Below are 24,261 nucleotides of genomic sequence, written 5' to 3'. Positions count from 1 at the left end.
ATAAAAATCCACTCCCAGCAGCAGCAGCAGCAGCAGCAGCAGGCATAGCGCTCAATGATTCTCAAGAAAGACACAATGTAAGACTTAAACCTTAAATCTTGTTTGGCTTGTCCACATATCTGTGATTAAGTGGACAGTGGGTACAATGGAATTTTGGAGGCCACTAATTAAGTTTTTTTTTATGTCCCTGTACAGGTTGGGAAATGCTTTTCTAGTGAAGTGAAATCTTTGCAAAGGATTGTTTAACAGTCAAAAGATTTTGAAAGCACTATTAGTAGTCTTCCTGATCCCCTTCTGGGATAAAAATCCACTCCCAGCAGCAGCAGGCATATCACTCAAGGATTCTTCTGTGGCAAGGACTGATGTGAATGAGAAAAATATTTTTTGTAAATGCCTCCCATCCTCCCCTCCCTCATAAATTTGCTTCGGAATCAAAAAATTTAATTTAAATTACTACCAATCAACCCTTCCTGTCCCTGCCTTCAACTACATACATACATACTCCAACTCCCTCAGGCCTCTTGAATAATAAAAACATTTGTTTCCTGATGTACCATGTTGGAAGTTGAACTGTCACATGTTTGTGCTGCTCACTGCTGCTGCTTAGCTTAGTCAGCCAGCTAGCTTGGTGCAAATTTTGGGCCTAAACCGAATGAAAACATTATTGTGAGCTGTGAGGTGGTCAAAATTGACTGGAAATTAATGTTATTGAGGTTAATAATGCTGTAGGAGCAAAAAAAAAAATGATGTGATTTTAACAGATTTTATAAATTAAAATAAAAAAAACAGATCCAAGACAAAAACAAGCAAGGGGCAGTTTTGGCATCTCTACTTTTCAGTGCATATTCATTAATATGTTACTAATGCCTCCAGCTACTCTGGTATCTGACTTGCCATGATATACCATATTAATGAAACAATTCCAGATTGCTCCAGTGCATGATCAGCTGCTCCTAAAAGCAGCTGTCCCCACAAACACTGACAGCTACATTGCTACAGTAATTAGTATAGGCATAACTTTACATTGCTAGGACTGACCCAGCAATGTTACTGCATATGTGTGACCTATGAGTTCACATATGCGCTCAGGGCCGTGAGAGCGTGGACAAACTCGGAAACTGGGGCCATAGCCAAAGTAGGGAGGCCTGGCCACGCCTCCTATTACAAGAAATGTAAAAATAACCTATGCACAGCATCGCTTTATGGCGCCACATGCTAGAAAGGGGGTGTCGTGCGCAGCCTCAGCCAGGAGCAGATACAAGGGGGTTGCGATCAGTGTTATCATTTCCCCACATAACACTTCTTACCTGCTCCACTACCGTTGTGTATAGCAGCACAGTGGGAACAATGTGTAGAGGGAGAGAGGAGACTTCTGCTTTTCAGCTGCAGCAGCCTCCCCATACCCTCTCAGCCCAGCAAACAGCAGCATGTGCTGTGCTGGAGAAGCAGATGTTTCCTCTATCTCTACCCGCTTGATGTGCAACTGACCTGGGCCGATGCCGGGCACCTCCAGTATGTACGGGCCCAGGTAAAGAGTACCCCCTTCCTATTGGTGCCCCCTGCATGTGCATGGAGAGGTGGTGGCGCAAGCGGACTGAACCGATTGGATCCCACTTTGCACCCTGACCTCCTTCTCATAGGAAATAGTGGGGCTCTGGGAACCAATGCCATGTGAAGATGCCATAGGTTCCCACTAACAAACACTGAAGACTTTCAGCTTTTAGCATTTGATGATTGATGGTCCACATACTACAATAAATTGTGAATATTTTCCAGGATTGAATAGGAAGGGTAAACAGGAGATAGCAGTGATATCTCCTGCATTAGCACTGTGATGAATACCTCTGATACTGGATTTTGAAAATGTCAGTGAATATTACTATTTTCACTTACATTTAGTGATGAGGAACTGGCCCTGGAAATTTTATTCTGTCAATGTTGGCACAGGGTCATTTTTATCTTAACCATTTGTGTTTGTTAGAAAGAAGTAGCATTCCCTCGTTGACTCAAAGAGAATCACATGCCCAAACACTATCCTTGCTAAAAGACCCTCTAGCTGCTACTGTAAATATATAATTACATTTTGCTAGCTGTGGCTGTCACTAGTTGACATTGCATTGCACTTACACTGTAGCAATCCAAGCTCCAAATATGTCCATATCCATTTTCAAAAAAATATATCTTATTCTAAGTTACTGCAACTGACTTACATTATTTTGAAATGTGACACTGAAAAACTGCTTTCCATCCCTGCTACTCGGAATTGTGGTAGTAGAAAGAACAAAGGTCAGTGTATGTCAAGACATCACCTCAGAGCATTTGGAAAGAGCGAGTTCAATTAAACCTGTAAAAAACGTTTTTCCATAGAGTCATATGTGTTGTATTTGTACAATAAGTCTACTGGCACCTCTTGTTGACTCTCACATGTAGGTGAAACACATACGAAAATGAATAGTACTGTATTGAAAGCAATATATACACAAGGTTTTCCATTTGGCAATGTACAAAGTTGAAAAAAAATTGTGTTTTTACTAACTGAATCCTCACTAAGGGACCATTGCAGAGTTCTGTATGCTGAATGTATCTTGCAATTTTTCACAAGGTGCATGCTGCGAAAACGTACTATGGGCAACTAAGCGTGATGCAGTGTTGTATGTAATTCACTCACCTTTCCTCCTGTGGCTGAAGGAGTGTAACTGTGTTGTAATTAGAGAGGTGCGGGTCCAGTTCTCAGAGAACCTCCAACAACTGAATTTAGGGGTCCCGAGTCGAGCCTAGTGCGAGTTCAGAATCACTTTGGGGTACCGAGTCCCGGTTCGGCTCTTCCTGTGGTTCGGAACTTGTATTTAAAAACTGAACTCGGGTTTTGGATTGCATGCTAACAGGGCAAATGACGTAATTTTAGCTGTTTTTTTTTTTTAAACACAGATCCAAAATCAAAACCAAAACACAAAGATGAATCCGGATCTAAAACCAAAACCATAACACGGGGGTCGGCGCACATCTCTAGTTGTAATGGGGACTTCACTCACAGGCAAAGGACATATCAACCATTACGGGTTATGCAGAGCTGTGCATATGTGATGCACCATCAAAATATGGCTTGTCCAAGTGCAAATTTGCTCCCTTTAACTGCTCCTAGTTTTAAATGAGGTCATAAATCTATGATGAGACCTCAGAAACTGTCTAGCTTAGAGCTGGGTCTGAACGAGTCAGTATTGCAAAAGTTTTTTTGGACTTAATTGAAATTTTTGAATAATTTGACAACATACAGTAGTTGATGCTACCATTAGGTAAACCTAGGCAGTTGCCTAGTCTGCCAAATATAGGGGTCACTATCACCTGCTGTCACCACAATCTCTGCTGATCTATTTGCCAGCTCTTGTAAGCTTGCTAGCCCTCTTACCTTTCTGTCTGTCCGCTATTACACAGACCCATTTTATTATTGTTTTGTTCCCAAATGTGCGCAACAAAATACGCTGGTGCTAAATAAATAAATAAATGTTCACAAAATAAATAAAATAAAATGTTGGATGAGACTCAAGAACATGGTTATAATGAAATTACTATATAAATCCACATATACGGATACATTTATTGGTATGTTCTGTGTTTAGCAGGAGGCCGCAGAACATTTTTCTCCCCACAAAAGAACATGATTTTTACATATCCTCAGAATGACTGAAATCCAGCTGTGGCCTAAAGTTTCAATGTGATCCTTTTTGCAACATTCAAGGAAAATTTTATGGGAAACTCCATTTATAGATGCACTTCAAGCAATGTATTAAAAACATTATGATACAGAAAAAGATATTAAAGACTGTACTGTAACAGGACGTCAGTGTTCCTTGTGCTGCCCCATAAACACGTGATATCATGCCTAGGGGGCGGGGCCACCTACAGGGCGCCTGGGACGCATTGGGCAGTTCTACTTGCTGTATTGTGCCATTCCAGGCACCCTGCAGCCACATGCAGGTGCTGTAGTGCAGCAACGGTGTTGCCCCCAGGGCCCTGCACCCTTTGAGATAGCACGGATCGCACACTCTTAGTTACATAGTTACAGCCCTGAGAGAATGTGTCCAAGCTCAAATAGAAATTGCAGTGTAATAAAGCTGTCCAGCAAGTGTAGGCTACATGCAATAGCAGCCAGTATTTACCATGCATGCAAAAATAATAAATGTATTTGCACCCCTTCTATTGCAACATGGTTTGTCAGAATCAGCTCCCATGTTGGTAAGAGTTCCCTGTGTGTGTTGTCCATCAGAGATGTATGAAGACGAGCTGCTTTCTGCTCTGAGGCTTGTAGTGAGCAGACATCACCAGGCAGGGGCAGCAGATATATAGTTTACATCTTTTGTTGGTCCTGCATTTGTATTACAGGTTATACGTGTAAGGAAAACAAAGATAATGTTGGCAGCAAGTGTAGAAGAACAATTTAATTAAATTAGATTAAGCCTAACATAGATATGTGTTTATTTTTTTAACAGTTTTACATTATGTATATAAATATCTATAACACAAATGTAAGCCCCAAAAGAATGTTCATTGCAATAATTAAAATAATGTCATTTTCATTTCAGAAGCCATTTATGTTTCATGTTATTTGTTGTTGTGAAACAATCTCTGTGCTGTGTGTAGTAAATAGACTTTGCAACTTTCCCTATTGCAAAAAGGATGCAAAGGAATTGCCTATTCTTGGGCCAGGGTCGTCGGAAAGATTTTATGTTCCCCTACTCTCCATCTTACCTAAGTGGCGGCCGTGGACTGTCAGGGGCTGTGTTTTATACTAATAGGCTGCAGAGACCCTGCACCACACAGAGGAGGATGTGTAATGTGCAGTGTTTTAACTTAAAGACAGCACATTACACCTCCTCCTCCATGCTGTGCAGGAGCCGTGCAGCCTAATACTATAAAGCTGCACAGTCACTCTTTTGAAATGTTTTTTGGGGGGTGAGCTGCCCCCTTGCCCCCAGTTCCGACACCCATGCTATGGGCCAAAAATCAAAGGGAATGAGACCCAATTGCATGTTAGTATTTCCTTTTGAAGTTCAATATATATGAAAGTCATGTATTTCATACCTGCCTATCCTCCTGATTCCTGTGGGAGACTCCCGGATCAGGGCACAGTCTCCCGATGCCCTGGAAAATTAATTATAACCCCCACATTCCTCTGCTATCGGGAATAACTTGCTGTACTGTAGAGCACCTTCTCTAGCTGCAAGTACTGCCTGGGGCCACCAGGGGGAGAGCATATGAAAGAAAGGTATCCGGAATTATAGAGCTTCGACAACATGGCCGCCACCCTTCTGCAGTGAGGATAGTATTTACCCTCTCCTGTAGTTATCCCTAGTTTCTGCTGCTGCTTGACACAAGGCTATGACAGATGCTGTGTGGCTGTGCTACAGGTATATAATAGTAAAGTATTACTGTATTGTTGTGTGACTGGCACTATGGGTATGGGGGCTGCATGCTGGGCACTGTGAGTTTGTGGGTATAGGGGTGTATGTTGGTATGGGTATGGGGGGTGTATGATGGGCACTGTGTCAGTGTGGGTATGAGGTGTGCAAGCTGGACACTGTATGGGTATGGGGTGTGCATGCTGGGCACTGTATGGGTGTGTATGCTATATGTGGGGGTACAGCACTGTATGCTATATGTGGGGGTATATACTGGGCACTGTGTTGGTATGGGGTTTGTATGCTGGGCATTGTGTGAGTGTTGGCATGGGGGGGTGTATGCTGGGCACTGTTGGTATGGGAGGGGGCATGGTGAATACTGTATGGGTATGGGTGTGTGTGTGCTGGGCAGTGTGTAAGTATGGGGGGGTGTACTGTATATTGAACATTATGGGTATGGGAGTGTTTGCTAAGCACTGTATGGGTATGGGAGTTGTGCATCTTCTGGGCACTATGTGGGTATGAGGGGGTGTATGCTGTGGGTAAGGGGCATACATGCCTCTCCTCCCGCATCCAGCAGGAGTCTCCTGGTTTAGTGCAGGACACACCCTGAGTGGCAATAGATATTCCCACAGGTCATGGTTCCCGACATTCTGGCTGCCCTTTCCAGGAGGGAGAAGCCAGATCAGCATGGTGGGGGGCGTGGCCGGTGCAAGGGGCGGGAACGGATAGTTTACTGTCATTTGTGGGTGGAGCGGGGGCGGGGCCACGCGATCACGTCATGTTGGCCCAGCGTGAATTGCATCACTGTCCCCCTCCCACTGCAGGGGTTTCTCAGGTTTCGCGGGGTGGGGGTTTTGTGGCTTGCCTGGCATTCCGGGGGGTTGCGAGCGGCACTCGATTTTCGGGAGGCTCCCGGCCAAATCGGGAGGGTAGGCAAGTATGCCACAGGTGGAGTTAGACACGCCCTTTGAATAGAGCATGACACATCCTGTTAACAGCGCGCCGCGTTCCGCATTCTATTACCAAATATAATCTCCCTGATAATAATATAATAATATAATCTCAACTAGTTTGCAAAAATTGGCAAATATGATGTATTTATGAACTAATTGATATAATTCAAATATCTGATGTGTTTAAGCTAAATGTGTTCATATTCTGACTGTTCTCTCTTTCAGGGAAGGCAACACCTCTTAGTACTGTGGAACTTCTCTATAATACATCATTGGTAACGGGGAAGCCAGAATTTGTGTAAGAAGTTGGCTGGTTTCCAAGGTAATATAAATGCTTTAAACAGATGATTACTGGAATCAAGCACAGGGATAGGGCTATTGAAGTCACAGCAAGGATACTTTAAATGTTTTGCTCTCTGCCCTGCCTACTATCACTTTTGGACAAACACTTTATTTTCCTTTTAAATGTTCACCTAAAAGTATAAGGGGCAGATTCATTTAGCTGTGATGTTTACTAAAAAGGTTAAAGCTCCAGATTTAAAGCCTGGAGCTATTCAATTATTGCGGTAAACCTGCTGATAACACATGTTAATCCATTGATTGTGGGTTAAATTCATGGGTTACACTGCACATTTCCTGAGGCTGTGAGGAAAAAAAATCTGTGTTCAGTGCACCCTCTGGGGCTTAGCGCACAGGGATGCTGCTCTCAATTGTGTACAGTACCTCAGGGCAGAGCACTTAGCTGCAGGTAAATATCATGTATGAGAAGACCTCCCATGTAGTGTAGCTCCTCCTTTTCCTTTGCCTCCTTGTTAGTAGTGAGCAGAAGCTCTCACCAGACCACTTAAATTGAATCTTTTTATATTATTGCTTATTCTACAAGTGTAAGTAAATGGATCCACAATATATGGTATATTTTTAATTGAGCAATTGTAATCCTACAGTATCTTGGTAATTGAAATTTGTTTATAGTATGAAATATTAGAAGACACATGGCACACTGTATAATGTGTAAGTCTTTTAACACTATTTTTGGAAGTATGAGCATATTTTACTTTGTTCAACTAGGGCAATAGGTTGTGCAAAAATATACAGTTGTCACAGCCACAGGAATTTGTACTGAGATGCCTTATTATTGCATTCTGTCCTCTGTTGGAGAAGCCAGAGCAGGGATTCATCTGACTGTAAGTGAGGGCACTGTCCAGCAATACTTGCAATTACTAGCGCCCCCTCATGGGGAGTGCTGCGAATAGCTGAGACACGCACCCAAAATGGTCTTGATGTTCCTGTGTTTGCCTTGCATTTCCCCATAACGTCCCCCAAATCCTCCCTGACTGTCAATCACACTGCGTCCATGTCCTCACTGTAACCGCATCTGTAATCTTACTTCACACATGCACAGTGTGACTCACACGCGCAGTTTGCACCGTATAAAACAATGTGCTCAAATAAATCTGCCTCTTAGTCCAAGCAAAGTTATCAATGAGGAATCCTTGATTGGTCAAAACCCCATTAACACTTGTGCAAGTGAAGTTTTAAACTTGATGAATAGGATGCATAATGTTATTGTTAAGGTGTTCTGGTTGGGGAGTCACAGAAGGGAATCTAGCAGGAGACTTAGGCCCGTATTCACTTTGATTCGCACCCACGATACTTTTTCGCCTCCTGGACTTTCCGCCTACATTGCGTGTTTTGCAGGCAGAAAAGTATCTTGCGTGTGCCCGCGTATCCCCGTATTCAATTTGAAAGTACGCGAAAACGGCACCCGGCGAAACTGAAACAAGTGGAAAGTCCTGTCAGATTTGGAGAAATCAGCCTGACAACCCCCAAAAGATGCTCTGACATTGGGGTTAGCTATGGTCACCCCAGATTTGGCTTGCTGAAGGTATTTGGTGTTTTTAAATGGGCTCAATAGCTGCTAAATAGCGTTTTTGTACAAGTGGCGCAGAATTGTATTGAGGAGTATTTCTTGGGGTGTTTTTAAGTTTTTTTTAATTTTGACGCAGTTTACCTTTGGGGGACTGTCTGAAGAGTGCACGGGGGTTCCCGCAACGTTGCACCCCAAAACCCCAATTCTGCACTTTTTTCTGCCTGCAATTCTTAGGCGAAACTTTTTCGCCTATCACATTGCATTGACTTTCTGATTAGGCGGAAAGTCCTTCAAATTGAATACAGCGATCCTTTTCCTCCTGGCGAAATGACGTCATCGGTCGAAACTTTTTCGACGATTCCGGCTTTTCGCTCCAAATTGAATACGGGCCATAGTAGGTGTGCTGGCAGGAGACACAGAAGGAGTGCTGGCAGGAGACACAGAAGGAGTGCTGGCTGTGGAGACAGAAGGGGTGCTGGCTGGGGAGACTGAATGGGGGCTGACTGGAACTGGAGAGACACTGCAGGGCTGGAGTTGCAGAAACACATGGGCGGGGATTTGCTTCCTGATGGCAGCCCTGCATCCGCAGTATCACACCACTTGGTCTTTCAATTCTGGGAATCCTTTTTGGCTTTGTTTTGAAATGAAACAGTTGGAAATCCTTTTAGATATCCTGTGTTTTATCATGATTGCTCTTTACATATACTTCTGTTTGCCCCTTTTATTTCATGTCTAAATATTCATCTCTTAATAGACACATCCTGTATTTTTATTGATGATGGTTGTTATATGTGTACATGTATGTAAATATGTGCATAACCATACCTTTCGCATTGCTTGTGTGCTTACTATTTTCCCTCCTCCTCAAATTATACTGTATGCCGCAACTCTCCATCGTCTCTGTGTCTCTGTATTCTTTTACTTTCTCTGTCTTTCAATGAGTGTTAGTCAGTTTTTCAATTTCCCAGTTAAACGCTTTGTTGTAAACCTTTGGGCTTTCTTGGAAACATTACTGAGATTGCATGAAATTGATGCTGAGCAGGTGTGAAGAATATGACAAAGTTAACCCTTTGCTTGTCACAGAATCATCTTCTGCATATTGAGTACAGTAGCAGCGTACTGAATGACTGCATAGGAAATGACATACCACTACCGCAGAACAGACTGCCCCCATACAAGGTGACCAGATACTGTAATTGTAATGAAATGCACTGTATATTCACCTAGCTTTCATTTATTTCCTCAAACAGCCCAAGGTAATAAGAATTGTCCATGACAACTGACAAAGGGGTCATTTATAATGTTGTGCTAAAGTACTGCAGTCTACTTCATGATTTGTAAAGTGACATTGTTTTTTTTCTGCTAGTGCCTCTATTTTTACTGACTCATATACAGCTTTGGGAGGCAAAATAACTTTGAATGTGAAATGTGCAATTACTTGCTGATTGTGATAGGTGGACCTGGCTGATGACATGGGCTTAATAATGGGGTATTCTAAGATGGGAGTAACTTGGGGTGCATGAGCAGGGCAGTCACACAGGGCACAGGGCCCTGGGGTCGGCATCGTTGCTGCCTCAAGGCACCTGTATGTGGCTTGCAGGATGCCTGGAACAGCACACTGCAGCCAGGAGTACTGCTACACAGGGATGCCATGCGTGCGCTGCTGAAAAGGGGGCATGGCATAAACCCGTGATTATCAATGGGTTGGTGAGGGCTGCCGAAGGTGCGGGCAGCAGTGCCAGCTCCCTCACTGTGACAGGAGCCGAGTGCTGCACTTAATGCTACAGTGCAGCACCCAGCTCCTGTCACTGTGGGGGAGCCTGCACCTTGGTGTCACCCCTTGGCGGGTGACACCCGGGTGCGGCCTGCACCTCCCATGTGACGCCGTGCTGCTACAGAACCTCCCGGAGCGTTCGAGGGATACTCTGGACAGGCACCCTGCAGCCTGTAGTGCTTGCACAGCTGATCAGAAGATACGACCAACGACACTCGTGAACGAATCTGTGTTATATTGCTTAGAGTGTACCCAGCTTAAAGGTAACAAAATAATATAGAAAAATACAATTACAAATAAATATACAACTCTCACAATTTCTAGATAAAGATCACTCAAACTGCAAGACCAGACTAGTAATCTCTTCTTCTACCATATGTAGATGTTTCTCCTAGAACAAAAGGGCCAATTCAATCAGTGGTGATGTGCCACCGAACATCCCATGTTGTTCCCATGTTGTTCCCATGTTGTTCGGCTACGCGTTTATCTGCTTATTATTGTATGCCCAGCATTGCTTTTTTTTTCCTGTGCATCTTTTGGGTGTGAGGAAAAACTAGCACTGTCACTAGCTATGATGTGCTGTTCTGGAATGGCACATTGTGGCTGAGGTGCTAATTGAATTGCCCACTATGAATGAGGAATGAGCGCCAGAGGTGCTGTAAGTTCCATTTATAAGGTTAGACATGAAATTTTATTGGGATGTTGCAACAGACTGTTGGGTCTATTCGTGAAGAAAATGAAAACAGAATTGTTACTTTTCACTATATATCAAATCGGTTCAATGCGATATATAGCATTGCTAAGTAGCAGTTCAAGTTTACTTACCTTTCCGGCGATACGATCCGGTTTACAAGGCTCTGGCAGTCCTGTCTTCAGCTGCAGTCCAGAGTGAGATGAATGGAGGCGAAGGCAGGTAATTTCTGCTGAGCTCAGGTGAGGCTGTAGTAGCTGCTGGTATATCAAGGGGCGATGCCAGACTACATGATGGGCAGAAGACAGGAAAGTAAGTAACTTCCGTGTCCGTTTCGCACTGAAGTTCAGATTACGCTACCCTGAGATGGCGAATCTGAACACAGCTGAGCTTTTTGTTCTTTTATGAATTGCACTCACCATACAAAAGTGTGGTGATGCTACTCAGCCACAGAGCAGGGGTGCCGCAGGAGGATTCAGGAACTTCTCCACGGAACCCGCTCTGTGATTAGCACTAAGCAGAGAAAAGCCCTGTTTAATGCAAAACAGGGCTTTTCTCTGCTCTATGAATAAACCCATTAGACTTAAGCTGGGTACACATTAGATGATATCTTGAATGACTTGGCCGATTCCGACGCATTGGATTGACAAATCATTCCTATCATCTAGTGTGTACGCTCTATCACGATGCCGATGCGTGTTCTCACAGGTCATTGGTCGCATCTTCAGAACTTTTGTACATGCAGGAAACTTTGTCAATCTTGTTAACGATTCACCTCTGATCGTGCAGTGTGCACGCACTACCAAATGACACACGATATGTCGTTCTAACCTGGCCGATGCGGCCGTCATTTAACTGGCATTCCCTGGACACTCCCCTCCTCCATTTTGTGCCAGCATTGTGAGAGATCTGCAGCATCACGAGCAGCCAGGCTCATCTGTAAATAATATAGCATCCTGTCTCTCTCTGCTGCTGGTGACACACTGCTCACCCCTGTCAAAACCGGATAATTGGCGAAGACAGAATCTGTTTGCAATTGGAATCTGCGCAATGCTGTCTTGTAAAGGGCCAAGACTCCATCTTAGAAATAAAATCTCACAGCACTATTTTGTAAACAAAAGGTACATAGTCAGCCTTCCTCAAACACAGGCAGACAGTGTTTAACACAAACACTAACTTATTACCATTTGGAACCCTATACAAAGCCCATCTTCAACCCAAAACAGGCAGACTAAACAGGGAGGCTCCGACAGCACAGCTGGAAGCCTCCTTCCTGTATGAGAATTAAATTCACTGTATAAACACATTTGCAATTGCAGTTTAAAAACATCAGAAAAATACATGTGTGCTTGTGTGTGTGTATATATATATATATATATATATGTGCATATATATATATATGTGTGTGTGTGTGTACATGTGGCCCATCATGCGTGGACTTTATAATATCACACAGACTTATATTTGAAAAGTAGCAAAATTCCCTGCAACTCATACACACAATGTTAAACAGAATACAGTCAGTTTTTTAGTGATCCTTCCCAAAATCATACTGGCATGGCCACACACACACATAGATGCCCTTCCAGCTTAGTGCTGCTCGCTGAGTGCCCCACCGACCCTCAGATGCACAACGCAATTCAGTGGTGTTTTCCCCGCATACATACATTTAAAAGCAATGGTCCCGTAACGCAAAAAGGATAATTTAAACGCAATGTCAGTATATAAAGAAATAAATGTTTTCTGTAACTATGGCTTAGTAAATGACAATTGGACTGTGTGTGGAGCCGTACTGACCTACTCTGTTTCCACAGCGTTCCGGTGACATCAATATGAAGATCAGAACATGCGGCTATGAAATATGATTGTTAGAGAGAATATCTATTTGAAATGTTGTTTTCCATAGCAGCTTAGATTTGCATGTGGGGGATACAAAAGGAGGTTGGAGACCTTTTGTATCCATTTGGAATTGTCCAATAAATGCCCTGTAACAGATTTCTAACCTTTACCAAAAGACAATAACATGGTGTAGGCCTGTTTACATTTTTGTCCAAAGGACTGTTTATTCCAGTCTAATCAATAGAGCTAGCTAACTGGGAGTAGAACCTAATTAACAGTAGTTTCAGGTAATCAAAAGGATACTCCCTTTCTGATGACCTCACAGGTAAAAGGGGGCGGGAACATAGCATGCACATCCTGAGAACACACAGCTTAGCAGACACACTTGCAGATTTTGGAAGGAAGAGAGAGGTTCGCTCCCTCACAAGACAACAGAAAAATGGGTCTCAGTTCCTCTGGGTTATAGCTAAGTATAAAATGTGCAATATTTAGCCTATTTGGGTGTCTGTAGCTATGTTTGGTGTTAATCTGTTATTAGCTTAGCATGGTGTGTGGTTTGTAGTTTTCTAAGGATATTCATGAGTCTGTGTTAGCATACAGTGGATGATATGTTATCTAATCTGTACTCTTCATCTACACTGTAGGGTACAATAGTCTGTTATCAGCATGCAGGAAAGGGATTGATTATGGAGTTGTTGTAATATTTGTAAATGATTGATGCTGGTTGATTGAGATGCCATGTGTTCTGTGATAGGGCCTTGCCATGTGTTCTGTGTTAGGGCCTTGCCATGTGTTCTGTGTTAGGGCCTTGCCATGTGTTCTGTGTTAGGGCCTTGCCATGTGTTCTGTGTTAGGGCCTTGCCATGTGCTTGAACAATATCTCTGCTCGGGAGAGATAGGCTTGGTGTGTGCTGTATACTCATGAATGTGATCATAGGGTGGTGTCAGTGTTGTATCGTGGAGGTTGAATTGATGGCAGCTTTGAATGGTCGTGGGTGGTTGCCGTGTGGTGTTGTGTGGGTCAGATAGGTATATTGTCTTTGTTGTGGTTGTGGTCATCGATGGATGTATGATTTGCGGAGTTGCAGCTTGGTGCAGGGTGAAGTTTGCCTAGGGATCATGAGGCTTGCAAACAAAGGAAAAACATGTGCTTCGGCCCTTCCCCCTCCCCACGGTCTAGTGACTACTGGATGAGGTCTGTTGTAGGATGGTATTGTTGTATATTGGAATCAGCTTGTGTTGTACATGTTGGAATATTAAATGGTGCAGTGTTTGCCTGATGTGTTGGCATATGATATCCAGCGTGCATATTTAATTAACTATGGCATTATGGGAGATTTCAATGAGGTAGCTTCATAATGGAGTTTGTTTGTAGACCATGCGGTTTGGACAATAGGGCAGGAAGCATTCCCAACCCCCCCCTCACACACAAACACACACACACACACACACACACACACCATCACCAGCCATCTTGAACATGTGCTTTCAGCAGATATTGATATATCTCTCATTGTATTTTAATGTGTCTCTTTTTCTCTCTCTCTCTGTCTCTCTGTCTCATATTGCTCATTGTATTTTGATCTTTAATAACCGTTTCATGTATTTTAACTGTACCTTATGACCTAATGTTTGTACAATTTATTTGCGCTCATTATTAGATCATAGCGTTGTAACATCTGTACTTTTACCTGAATAATAATCTTTAGCGCTTTGGACCGCTATTCAACTGTCTCAGTATTTCATTAATGGTATAATCAAAATAGCGACACATTGTGGTTTTAGAAGGTACAGGCAGGTTTTGTCTTAGAGGTTCTAGGCAGGTGAATCTTAGAGGTTTATAGGCATGAATGTATTAAAAGGTTTATTTACGAATTCAACACCCCCAATGTGTATATGCCACTGGCCACCAATGTGTTTTATATGCAACTGACCACCAATGTGTACACTGACCCCCAATGTGTATTACATACCACTGAATCTGCATTTGTGTGTAAAAAGCTTTAAAAAAATGACATGGGGTCCCCCCCTAAAAGCACAACTAGCACCAGACTTTTCAGAGCCAGTCCTAGTTGTATAAATATGAGGGACAAAATGAGTAGGGGTCCCCTGTATTTTCCATAACCAGCTCCGGACTTCTAGCGTGGGTGTAATGTCATAGCCAGGGGATGACCTGGAGAGGGGGAACCCCTTTATTGGGGGGGTCTCCGCCTCCCAGGGGATCCCAGGTCTGGGCTGTCTAGTGGTAAAGTGTAATGCTTTGGCCAGGGGACCCTGTGAAAGGGTTCCCCTGGCTGTGGCATTACACCCTCGATAGGAGTCCGGTGCTGGTTATGGAAATACAAATACCCTGTCCAAAATTCAAATAGGGGAGCCACTCCAACTTTCAGTGAGTCCCAGCCACCTATGTTTGGCAGCATTTGAAATGGTAGTTGGTGTGGCTCCCCTATTTGAATATTGGACTGCGCTGCAGCCCCACCTCTGGAGCCGCCACTGCAGGGGACCCCTACTTGTTTTTTCCCCTGTATTTCCACAACCAGGAATGGATCAGAAAAGCCCTGTGCTGCTACTTAAAATACAGGGTACCCCTATTCATTGTGTCCCCAGTATTTTAAAAACCAGCACAGGTTGTACAGAGGCCGGGGCTGGTTATGCTTCTGGGGAGAAGGTGTATGTATTTTTTTTTTTTTTAGTATTTTCATATGTACACACAGAAACATGCATGTATCTCATAGATATGTGTATGTTTCTGTTTTACTCTGACCTGCTCAGGATATACTCGTTATACTGAAGCTGGTCTATTGTTTTTGTGATTTCTCAGGCAGCAATATGTGTGAGTGAAGCACTCGCACTCATTAAATTGAGTTCTTTCTAGAGAATGGGAAAACATCTGCTCATTTGCGAGTGAGTAAAAAATGCGAGTTTAGCGTTAAACTCACATATTTAACAAATTCACAACCTATTACATTTGGCCACAAGTGTCCAAAAAACTGTCCACCCCCTTACCAGGGTTAGCCAGATATGAATTTGTAGTCCATGTTTAATTTAAGTCAAATTTCTTTTGCAATGAGTTCCTGTAAACACTAAAATGTTTTTTTAATTCATTTCTGATAGATATGGCTATGTGCAGAGACTGCGAGTTCTTAACAGGCTTTCTTGAATTATACAGCGAAAAGGAATGTTTGTGGAGGGTAAAGTCCAGGGAATAGTCAAATAAACAGAAAAAAAGTGCAGCCCTTCAGGAACTTGTGGACTTCAGCAAGAGCTACCACAGTGAAGCCTCCGTACAGTGAGTCCGCAAAAAGATATAGAATTTGTGGATGGCGTTCCTCAAGGAAAACAAGAAAAGCCAGGTGTCCAAGTCCTCTGGAGTGGGGGTAGAAGACATATATCATCCTAACCTGTGGTATTACGACCTGCTCTGCTTCACCTTGGACCAGGAGCCTCAGCGGCCATTCAAGTGCTTGATGGTGGAGCACGAACCCGGAGAAGAACCTGAAGATCTGGGGGAAACGTCCAGCGTTGATTTGGTAAGTAGAGATACAGTGCATACACACCATGCTAAATGTTTAACAATACAAAAAGTCCCCAATTGTCCACTCTACTTTGAGACAGTCTTCCTGCCATGACACTGCCTACTCTTCATTAAAATAGGCCAGGTATTGCTCCCTGACCTGTTTTGCACGTGCGGTGAATGTTTCACTAACTCCCATTGCTTGTATAGACAACCACCAAAGCAACTCCTCTGGCTGTTCTGGGTCATCTGGCATAGCTGTGCCTGGTGTCCTTTGCTGGGTTGCTTTCTGCCTTAGAAAATTATGCAGGACACAGCATGCTAAGGTGACTCAGTCGATCTTGTCTATGCGCAGGTTGATGGCTGTGTGGAAGATGTGGAAGCGATTACTCAGGATGCCAAATGCATTCTCCACAATACGGCATGCACGTGACAGTCTGTAGTTGTAGATCCGATTCTCCTTGGTCAGTCCCCTTTGTGCATATGGCTTCATAATGTGTAGTGCGAAGGCTTCGTCAGCCACAAATACCAAATTTAGACCGTGCTTGGTTTCCTCAACAAATGGCAAGTTAAGGGTTTTGGAGTTGAGTCTCTCATAGAAAGCCGTCTGTTTGAAGGACCCACCATCCGAAGCACGGCCAATCTTGCCAACATCCACTAAAAGAAATTCAGAATTGGCATTCACCATAGCCATGAGAACAATACTGAAGAATCCCTTATAATTATTAGATGTGCGATGATCCCCATGTTTTGGGTTTGGCTTTGGATCTGTATCTCCTTGTGTTTTGGATCTGGATCTGGTTTTGGATCTGTATCCCTGGTGTTTTGTTTTTAGGTTGTGGTTTTGGATCTGTATTTTTTCCAAAAAATTATATAAACAGCTAAAACCACATAATTTGGCCCTGTTTTTGTTCCTACACGTATTATTAACCTTTATAACAATCATTTTCAGGCATTTCCATGCATTTTTAACCACCTCACAGCTCACAATATTGATTTCACTATTTTTCACCAATATAGGCCAAAGGCTGCAGCGAGCCTGCTGGCTAAAGTAAGCGACAGAGCAGTGGCACATACACACGGTAGTTTAACAAAATAAAGGACTTTATGAAACATTGCCACACAGCAGTGGCAGACAGGATGGCAGTTTAAAAAAAACTATAATAATGTCAGTCGGCAATGCTCCAAATTGTGCAAAATGTAAAGTAAAGAGGTGCAAGATGGAATTGTGCTTGGGCCCTGCCACATACTCTTATGTGGGAAATTAAAATGGACATGCATAGCTTAACAAACCAAGCACTTTAGCGACAAGGACTGACACTTTTGTGGCTGAAGTCCTTAGTTTGTTTGGGCCCCCACAAAACATTTTTTGGAAGGACCACCTTCAATTAGTAAGGAGGAGGTTGATGATGAGGGTGTTGGTGGTGGAGATTGCATGTGCTGGTCCAAACTGCTGGTAGATGATACTGGACTGCTGTTATTAATTTACAAATTATTATAATTTTGTTAAACAAATTGCATTAACTCGCTGCAAATTACGTAACAGGGAGGAGGTGCTTAGATGGTTGACATCCCTTCCTCTGCTAACTTTGGCTTTACAAATGGAACAGATGCTTTCACAACTGATTAAAATAATTCCACACCCAAGACGTAGCTTTTCTGGCTTTCTTTTTATCATGAGCAAGAACTGCTGCCACTGGTGGCTGATTTACGTAAACAACATCCTCATCAACAACATCCTCATTAGCATCAGATAAGATACAAGTTTCCTCCTCTTCCTCTTTTTGCACTTCCTCCACACTATCATCCTCATTTTCTATTATTTCACCATCTAATACTAGCACAGCCGCCATGGCGTCAGTGATCCACTGTGAAACTGGGTGACAGCTGTTATACTTACTTCCTCTTTCAAAGGACTGTTTAATAGTCAATTGTTTTTTTAAATTACTACTAGCAGTAGTTTTCTTGGTCCCTTTCTGGGATGAAGATCCACCCCCAGCAGCAGCAACAGGCGTAGCACTCAAGGAACCTTCTGAGGAATCACGGATAGGAGAGGAGTCAGTCATGCTTATGAAATTGGATGCAGGACTGCTTCCAGTCATGATTAACAATGTTGCTGATGATGCAGGTGTTGGTGGTGGAGATTGCAAGCGCTTGGATCCAGATAGAAGGGACCAGCTAGGTGACACTAGACTGGTTTTTGTTAGGTTTTTTGTCCCAAAGTTTCTGAATTTGAAACACCCTTTCCAATTTGATGAATGCGCTGCAAGTGACGTAACAGGGAGGAGGTTCCTAGATGATTAAGGTCCTTACCTCTACTCACTGTTACTTGTCAATGGTTACAAATGGCTTGGCAAAGGTTGTCTGGATATGGGTGGAAATAATTCCACACGAGAGGTGGATTTTTTGGTCCTTTTCCCAGGCATGGCAACAATGGGATTTTTCCCACCATGGGCAACAACTGTTGCCTGATTTACAGTTTTTAAACAAACATCCTCGGCATCAACATCCTCATCATCCTTGTTATTATCGCCAACTACATAAATATCCTCCTCATCCTCCTGGTGCAATTCCACAGAAGCATCCTCGATTTCTATGTCAGCATGTTGACTTGTGCTGCTCATCCCCATATTTACAGGGGGCACACAAATGGTGGAAAGAGGATCTTCTTCAAGTACAGTATTAGAAAGGTCAGGCTTACACATGGCAATCGCAGACACACTTGGACTCTCCTTGGGGATCTGTGACTTTTCGGAGCACACAGTTGGTTCCAGTGTCTTACTCGTCTTAACAATTTTATTTATTTTTTGTACCTCTTCTACAAGCAGAAGGGCTTAAATCATCACAACTAGAACCACCAGTCATAGATAAAGACCAAGGCCTTATCCTTTCTTGCCACTTCGTGTAGTGAATGGCATATTGCCAATTTTTTGTTTCTCTAAAGCTAACTTAGCTTTAGATTTTTTTTTTTAACAGGGTAAAAGTTGATTTTACATGGCTGACTTAAGCCCTGGTGCATCGGCCTACATAGATGACATTGACGGCCTTGCATCGTCATCATGACTGCTGCCGGCAGCTACAAGACTGGTATGTGGGTCGTGCTCTCCTGTCATGTGACTGTCCTCCATACTCACTGCGGTCTTGCAGCAGTGTCACCAAGCAATTATAGTGCAGCTAAGTTGCGGCTAACACACACAACCACATAAAACAAAACAAAAAATTAAAACTGGGGAAGAGCAACCCCTGAACGAGGCAGTAGCCCCTTGATAAATGACACAGGCAGCTTCCCTGTGCAGCTACATTGCTGATAATAAGTGTGGCCAATGCACACACACACACACACAAAGAAAAAAATAAACACTTTTATTTTTAATTTTTTGGGGGGGCACTTGGGTGGAGGGCACCCCTGAATGAGGCAGCAGCCCCTTGATAAATGACACAGACAGCACCCCTGCGCAGCTATGTTGCTGATAATAAGTGTGGCTAATGCACACACAGAAAAAAATAAACACTTTTATTTATTTTTGGGGGGCACTAGGGAGAGCACACCTGAACGAGGCAGCAGTCCCTTTTTAAATGACACAGACTGCACCCCTGCACAGTTACATTGCTGATAATAAGTGTGGCTAATGCACACACACACACAAAGAAAAAAATAAACACTTTGATTTATTTATTATTTATTTGTTTGGCACTTGGGGGTGAGCACCTCTGAACAAGGCAGCAGCCCCTTGATAAATGACACAGGCAGCACCTCTGCACAGCTACGTTGCTGATAATAAGTGTGGCTAATGCACACACACAAAGAAAAAAATAAACACTTTGATTTTTTTTTTATGGACACTTGGGGGAGAACATCCCTGAACGAGGCCGCAACCCCTTGATAAATGACACAGGCAGCAACATTGCTGATAATAAGTGTGGCTAATGCACACACACACAAAGAAAAAAATTAACACTTTTATTTATTTTTATTTTTTCGGGGCACTTGGAGGTGAGCACTCCTGAATGAAGCAGCAGCCCCTTGATAAATGACACAGGCAGCACCCCTGTAAGCTACGTTGATGATGATAAGTGTGGCTAATGCGCGCAAACACACACACACACACACAAAATAAACACTTTGATTTATTTTTTAAATTTTGGGGGGGCACTTGGGGGGAGAGCACCACTGCAGCGATGTTGCTGATAAGTGTGGCTAACGTGCACACACACAGAAAAAAAAAACTTTATTTTTTTCAGACTGGGGGTGAAGAGCACCCCTGATGGATAGAGCACCCCCTCGACAACATAGCAGGACAGCCAGCCAGCCCCTATGGAGAACAGCCAGTCCCTATGGACATTAAGCAGCCAGCCCTTGACAAGTGAAAACAGTAGCCAGCCCCTATACACAGCAACAGCACAGCGATCACAGCCCCCTCCTTTCACCTCACTCTCCACAGCGGGAATGAAAATGGCGGCGCTAGCGGGGAACTTTTATATGATCCAAAACCCACGAAAATCCGACAGTCAGAAAAATGAGTTTTGCCTCATTTTGACATGCAAGTCAGGCAGGAAAACCCAAGCCGACTCGGATCTCGGCTCGGACCGCTAAGTCCGGTTGGGTTCGGATCTCTGATATCCGAACCTGCTCATCTCTAATAATTATAGTAATATGATCCGATGTTGGCAGGTGGGGCTATGCACACGTGTTTTCCCTTCACAGTTAGTGAAGTACCACTGCCGTTCAAATTTCTCAGTAATCGTATTCCATTCCTCCATGGTTGTAGGGAACTAGAAAAAGTAAAAAATTGTTTAAAACGACCTTAAGGTTAAATTTTTTTTTCAACAGACTCCCACTCAAGACCATGATATCACCAAAGACATCACCGGGGAGGAATGCTCAACCCCCAAATTACAGAGCAGCATGGCCACCAAGACCCAGCCCCAAACTAGTGCTGCAGATCAATTTCTGAAAAAGACAGTTTGACTACCTAGACTCTCAGCTTGGTAACTGCATACGTCAAATGGTCCCTGATCAACAGCTTCAGTTTGAGAGGCTTGTATACGATTTGGTCATCCTTGGGAAAACTGGCCAAATTACCCCACAGACCTACAGTATGCCACGAAGCCTCAGCACAGGCCAACTGCCCCTCCCACTAGAATGATGCGTCCTACCCCATCAAACCCTACTCCCCACTTATCCTTCCACAGCATCCCAATAGCTACCCTATGATATATGGTGCTTCTGCCGCAGATTGTACTAGGTCAATAAACACATGCCGCAAGGGGCAGATTGATGGGGCCGGCACCCCCTCCAATGACTGCTTCTACTTGAAAAAATAAAATAACACACACTGGGGGTAGTTTAATTCAGACACCTGTAGAAATAGGGAGAATATATATTTTTTCTCTTTTTAATATATATATCTTTTACAGAACTTACTCTATTGCAAACCACTATTTACTAATGCCAAAATACACAGGAAAAGCTTGAAAACTTAGCATCAAAAACAAACATGCATTATGGGTAAAATAATTTACATATATTCAAATTGGACTGTACACTGCAATATGCTCTGCCATATAATTCACTGGTAAAACCGCCCACATGGGTCCATTGCTATCTCACACACAATAATAAAAACAGCCCATAAGGATTATATCTTAAACCTGACACCGAGTATCCACAATCTATAAAAATCATGGTCAATTCCCCATACTGTGGAAAATATAAATTTATTAGTACTTACACTGGGGGTAGTTCAACTTACACGCCTGTAGAAATAGGGAGACAATATATATATATACTTTTTTTTAATATATATATTTTTATATTTATAACACTTACTACCTGCAAGCACTGTTTATTAATTTCTATATGTCAACAACACAGGAAAAGAGGGCATCAAACAAGGTGCATTGTGGGCAAGATAATTTGCATATATGCAAACTATCTTGCTAATAGAGCATTGTGGTTGATGTGGTGCTTACACTCTTTTCCTGCAAGGTTGACATATGGGAATTAGTGAGTGGTGATTGGTATGTGGTGGGTATTGTGGGAGAAGAGATATATTAGAAAAAAAAAAAAATAGTCTCTCTAATTTTAAATGTTTCTGATATAAAGGGACATATAAGAAGCCTGATACACATTAACACTCAATGGAGAACACTGATAAGAGCAGAGGAGACAGAAGAGGACTAGGGATAATTTACTAATGACAATTGTCTGCGGCACACTGCGCAAAGCAAACAGAAGACCAGTGATCATTTGTTAATGATGTCGGGTGGCAACAGCGCCCCTCAGCCGACGCCCCTGGTGAGGGCCATCCAGGCCAATAGGAAGATACACCCCTGACAAGCATCATAGAGCACTAAAGTTATTGGGACTGATAAAACTTGTCCCTAAATGTTCACATTTTATGCCCATATTTTGCTAGGGCCATATTTTGCCATGTGTTTATTTTTATAAGCATTAAAAATTGTATTCACAATTAAAGTTTTATTAATATGTACAGTTTTATAACATGTTTTAAATAAAAAAAATGCAGCCATGTTCAGGGTGCACAGTTTGTACATTAATTAAAAAAAAAATTCTTGCACAAGAAATCAAAGCGTGTTGAGTTTTTTTACCTTACATTACTGGTACTTCAGCACAGTAACAATAGCTTTGCAGGGGTTGGGTATGATATCCCGGTGGCTGAATAGCCGCCTGGTGAAACACCGGAAGCCCGATCATGAGAGATCCCGACAGGGGCACGTAAGTAAACTAACCCTACTCCTCTCCCCCCCTAACCCTCCCTTGGTGGTGCCTAACCCTAACCATCCCACCCGGCGGTGCCTAACCCTAATCCCCCTCTCTTCACCCTAAACCTAACCCTCCCTGGGGGGTGTCTAACCATACCCCCCGACCCGCTGCCTGACCCTAACCCTCCCCAGGGGGTGTCTTACCATATGTCCCACCGGGGGTGCCTAAACCTAACCTACCCCCCACGGCTAAGAGCTAAGATGGGCCAGCTTACCTTCGTTCAGGAAGCCGACTGCTAAGATTTGGGATCTAGACGGGCGTCAGGATTTCGATACCTATCTTTAGTCCTGAGTCGGGATTTAGACGCCGGGATTTAGACAGATGGCTTATAGACAGATGGCTTCCTGGCCGTCGGTATTTCAACTACATCCCGCTTTGCAGGTCTCTGGGATGATGAGGCCCAAAGCTTGACGGGAGATGAGGGAGCCAAACTTCAGGTCAGCAAGGGATCTTCCTGTAGCCATAAACCTCCGTGTAGCCACCAGCCTCTCCTCAGCAGAAACGGCCCTCCGCAACTTTATATTCTGCCTCTGGATGTAAGGAGTCACAGACACAGCAACTCCTGGAAGGTGACATAATCCATGGTAGTCATCGGCATGTGAGAGTGAGTATCCCTCTGCAGCAGCCACACCTTTGTTCAGCATGATCTCAGCCTTCTCCTTTGCTGGGCCCTCTCCTTATCAGCTAATACCACAGCCCCAGCACATGCTACCATAACTCTATAATGAAAAGGATCTATCACAAAAGAATGGAGATTAGACACACTTTGTTAAACCAGGTAAAACAAAGCAGAGCAGTAAAGCAATGTGCAGCTTTCAGTGGGTATGCACCAAGCCTCACTAGTCACAGCGCAGAACTGCACAGAGCTAAGATGGCAACTGCTTTATATACCCTGCAATTAGTACTAATTTTTCCATTGCAGTTTGCTGGTAGAAAAGTCGGGGCCACATGCTTGTGTTTGCCCCCCAGGATGAAAGTTACCAGCCACCCAGTGTCTGCACAGGAGCTATCAAATACTCTACCACTTTGATTGAAACTAATTCCCCAATTGCTATCTTTCTTGTGCATATATGACTTTTCTATGCATTCCTGGTCCATACTTGCTGACCTTTAATTGCTCCTCTCCGGCAAAAGTCTGGAGAGGAAATGCAGCTGACCATTTTGAGGGCGGGCCGGACTCTTCACGTCATTAGCCTTGTCCCCTTCATAAGGACTTGTGGTTTCCCGGTATTATAGCCCCATCCTGCCCACTTCACAAGGAAGGAGATCCACCCACTTTTCTGGGAATCAGGGGCTCTACCCGAATAATCGGGAGTCTATCGCACCTTCAGGAAGTGTAGGCAAGCATGTACTGCTCTTGCAGCTACTACATGACACTGTATGCTGTTACTCAACTATCTGTCTAGTAGTATTTCTAATTTATATTGCATTTCA

At 43.3% G+C, this 24,261-nt stretch overlaps 1 protein-coding gene across 4 annotated transcripts; it reads left to right on the top strand.

Moving 5' to 3' along the window:
• Positions 1-5,345: 5,345 nt before the first annotated feature.
• On the top strand, positions 5,346-22,506 carry LOC148529089 (uncharacterized). 4 transcript variants are annotated; one of them, XM_088468851.1, is made up of 5 exons: positions 5,346-5,405; positions 6,578-6,674; positions 9,306-9,401; positions 15,641-16,056; positions 20,872-22,506. In XM_088468851.1, the coding sequence occupies exons 4-5, from the start codon at positions 15,847-15,849 to the stop codon at positions 21,007-21,009; spliced, it is 348 nt and encodes a 115-aa protein (XP_088324977.1). In that variant the 5' UTR covers positions 5,346-5,405; positions 6,578-6,674; positions 9,306-9,401; positions 15,641-15,846; the 3' UTR covers positions 21,010-22,506. The 4 variants fall into 4 exon arrangements, 3 of the variants coding, with proteins under 3 accessions (XP_088324977.1, XP_088324978.1, XP_088324979.1); XR_015877837.1 differs by lacking the exons at positions 15,641-16,056; positions 20,872-22,506 and adding an exon at positions 12,502-12,582; XM_088468852.1 differs by lacking the exon at positions 9,306-9,401.
• The last annotated feature ends 1,755 nt before the right edge of the window (positions 22,507-24,261 follow it).

Source organism: Taudactylus pleione, unplaced genomic scaffold (genome assembly GCF_031769625.1).
Source record: "Taudactylus pleione unplaced genomic scaffold, aTauple2 ptg000086l, whole genome shotgun sequence".
Taxonomy (NCBI): Eukaryota; Metazoa; Chordata; class Amphibia; order Anura; family Myobatrachidae; genus Taudactylus; species Taudactylus pleione.
Note: the sequence above shows the minus strand (reverse complement) of the source record. Positions and strands in the feature narration are given on the sequence as shown.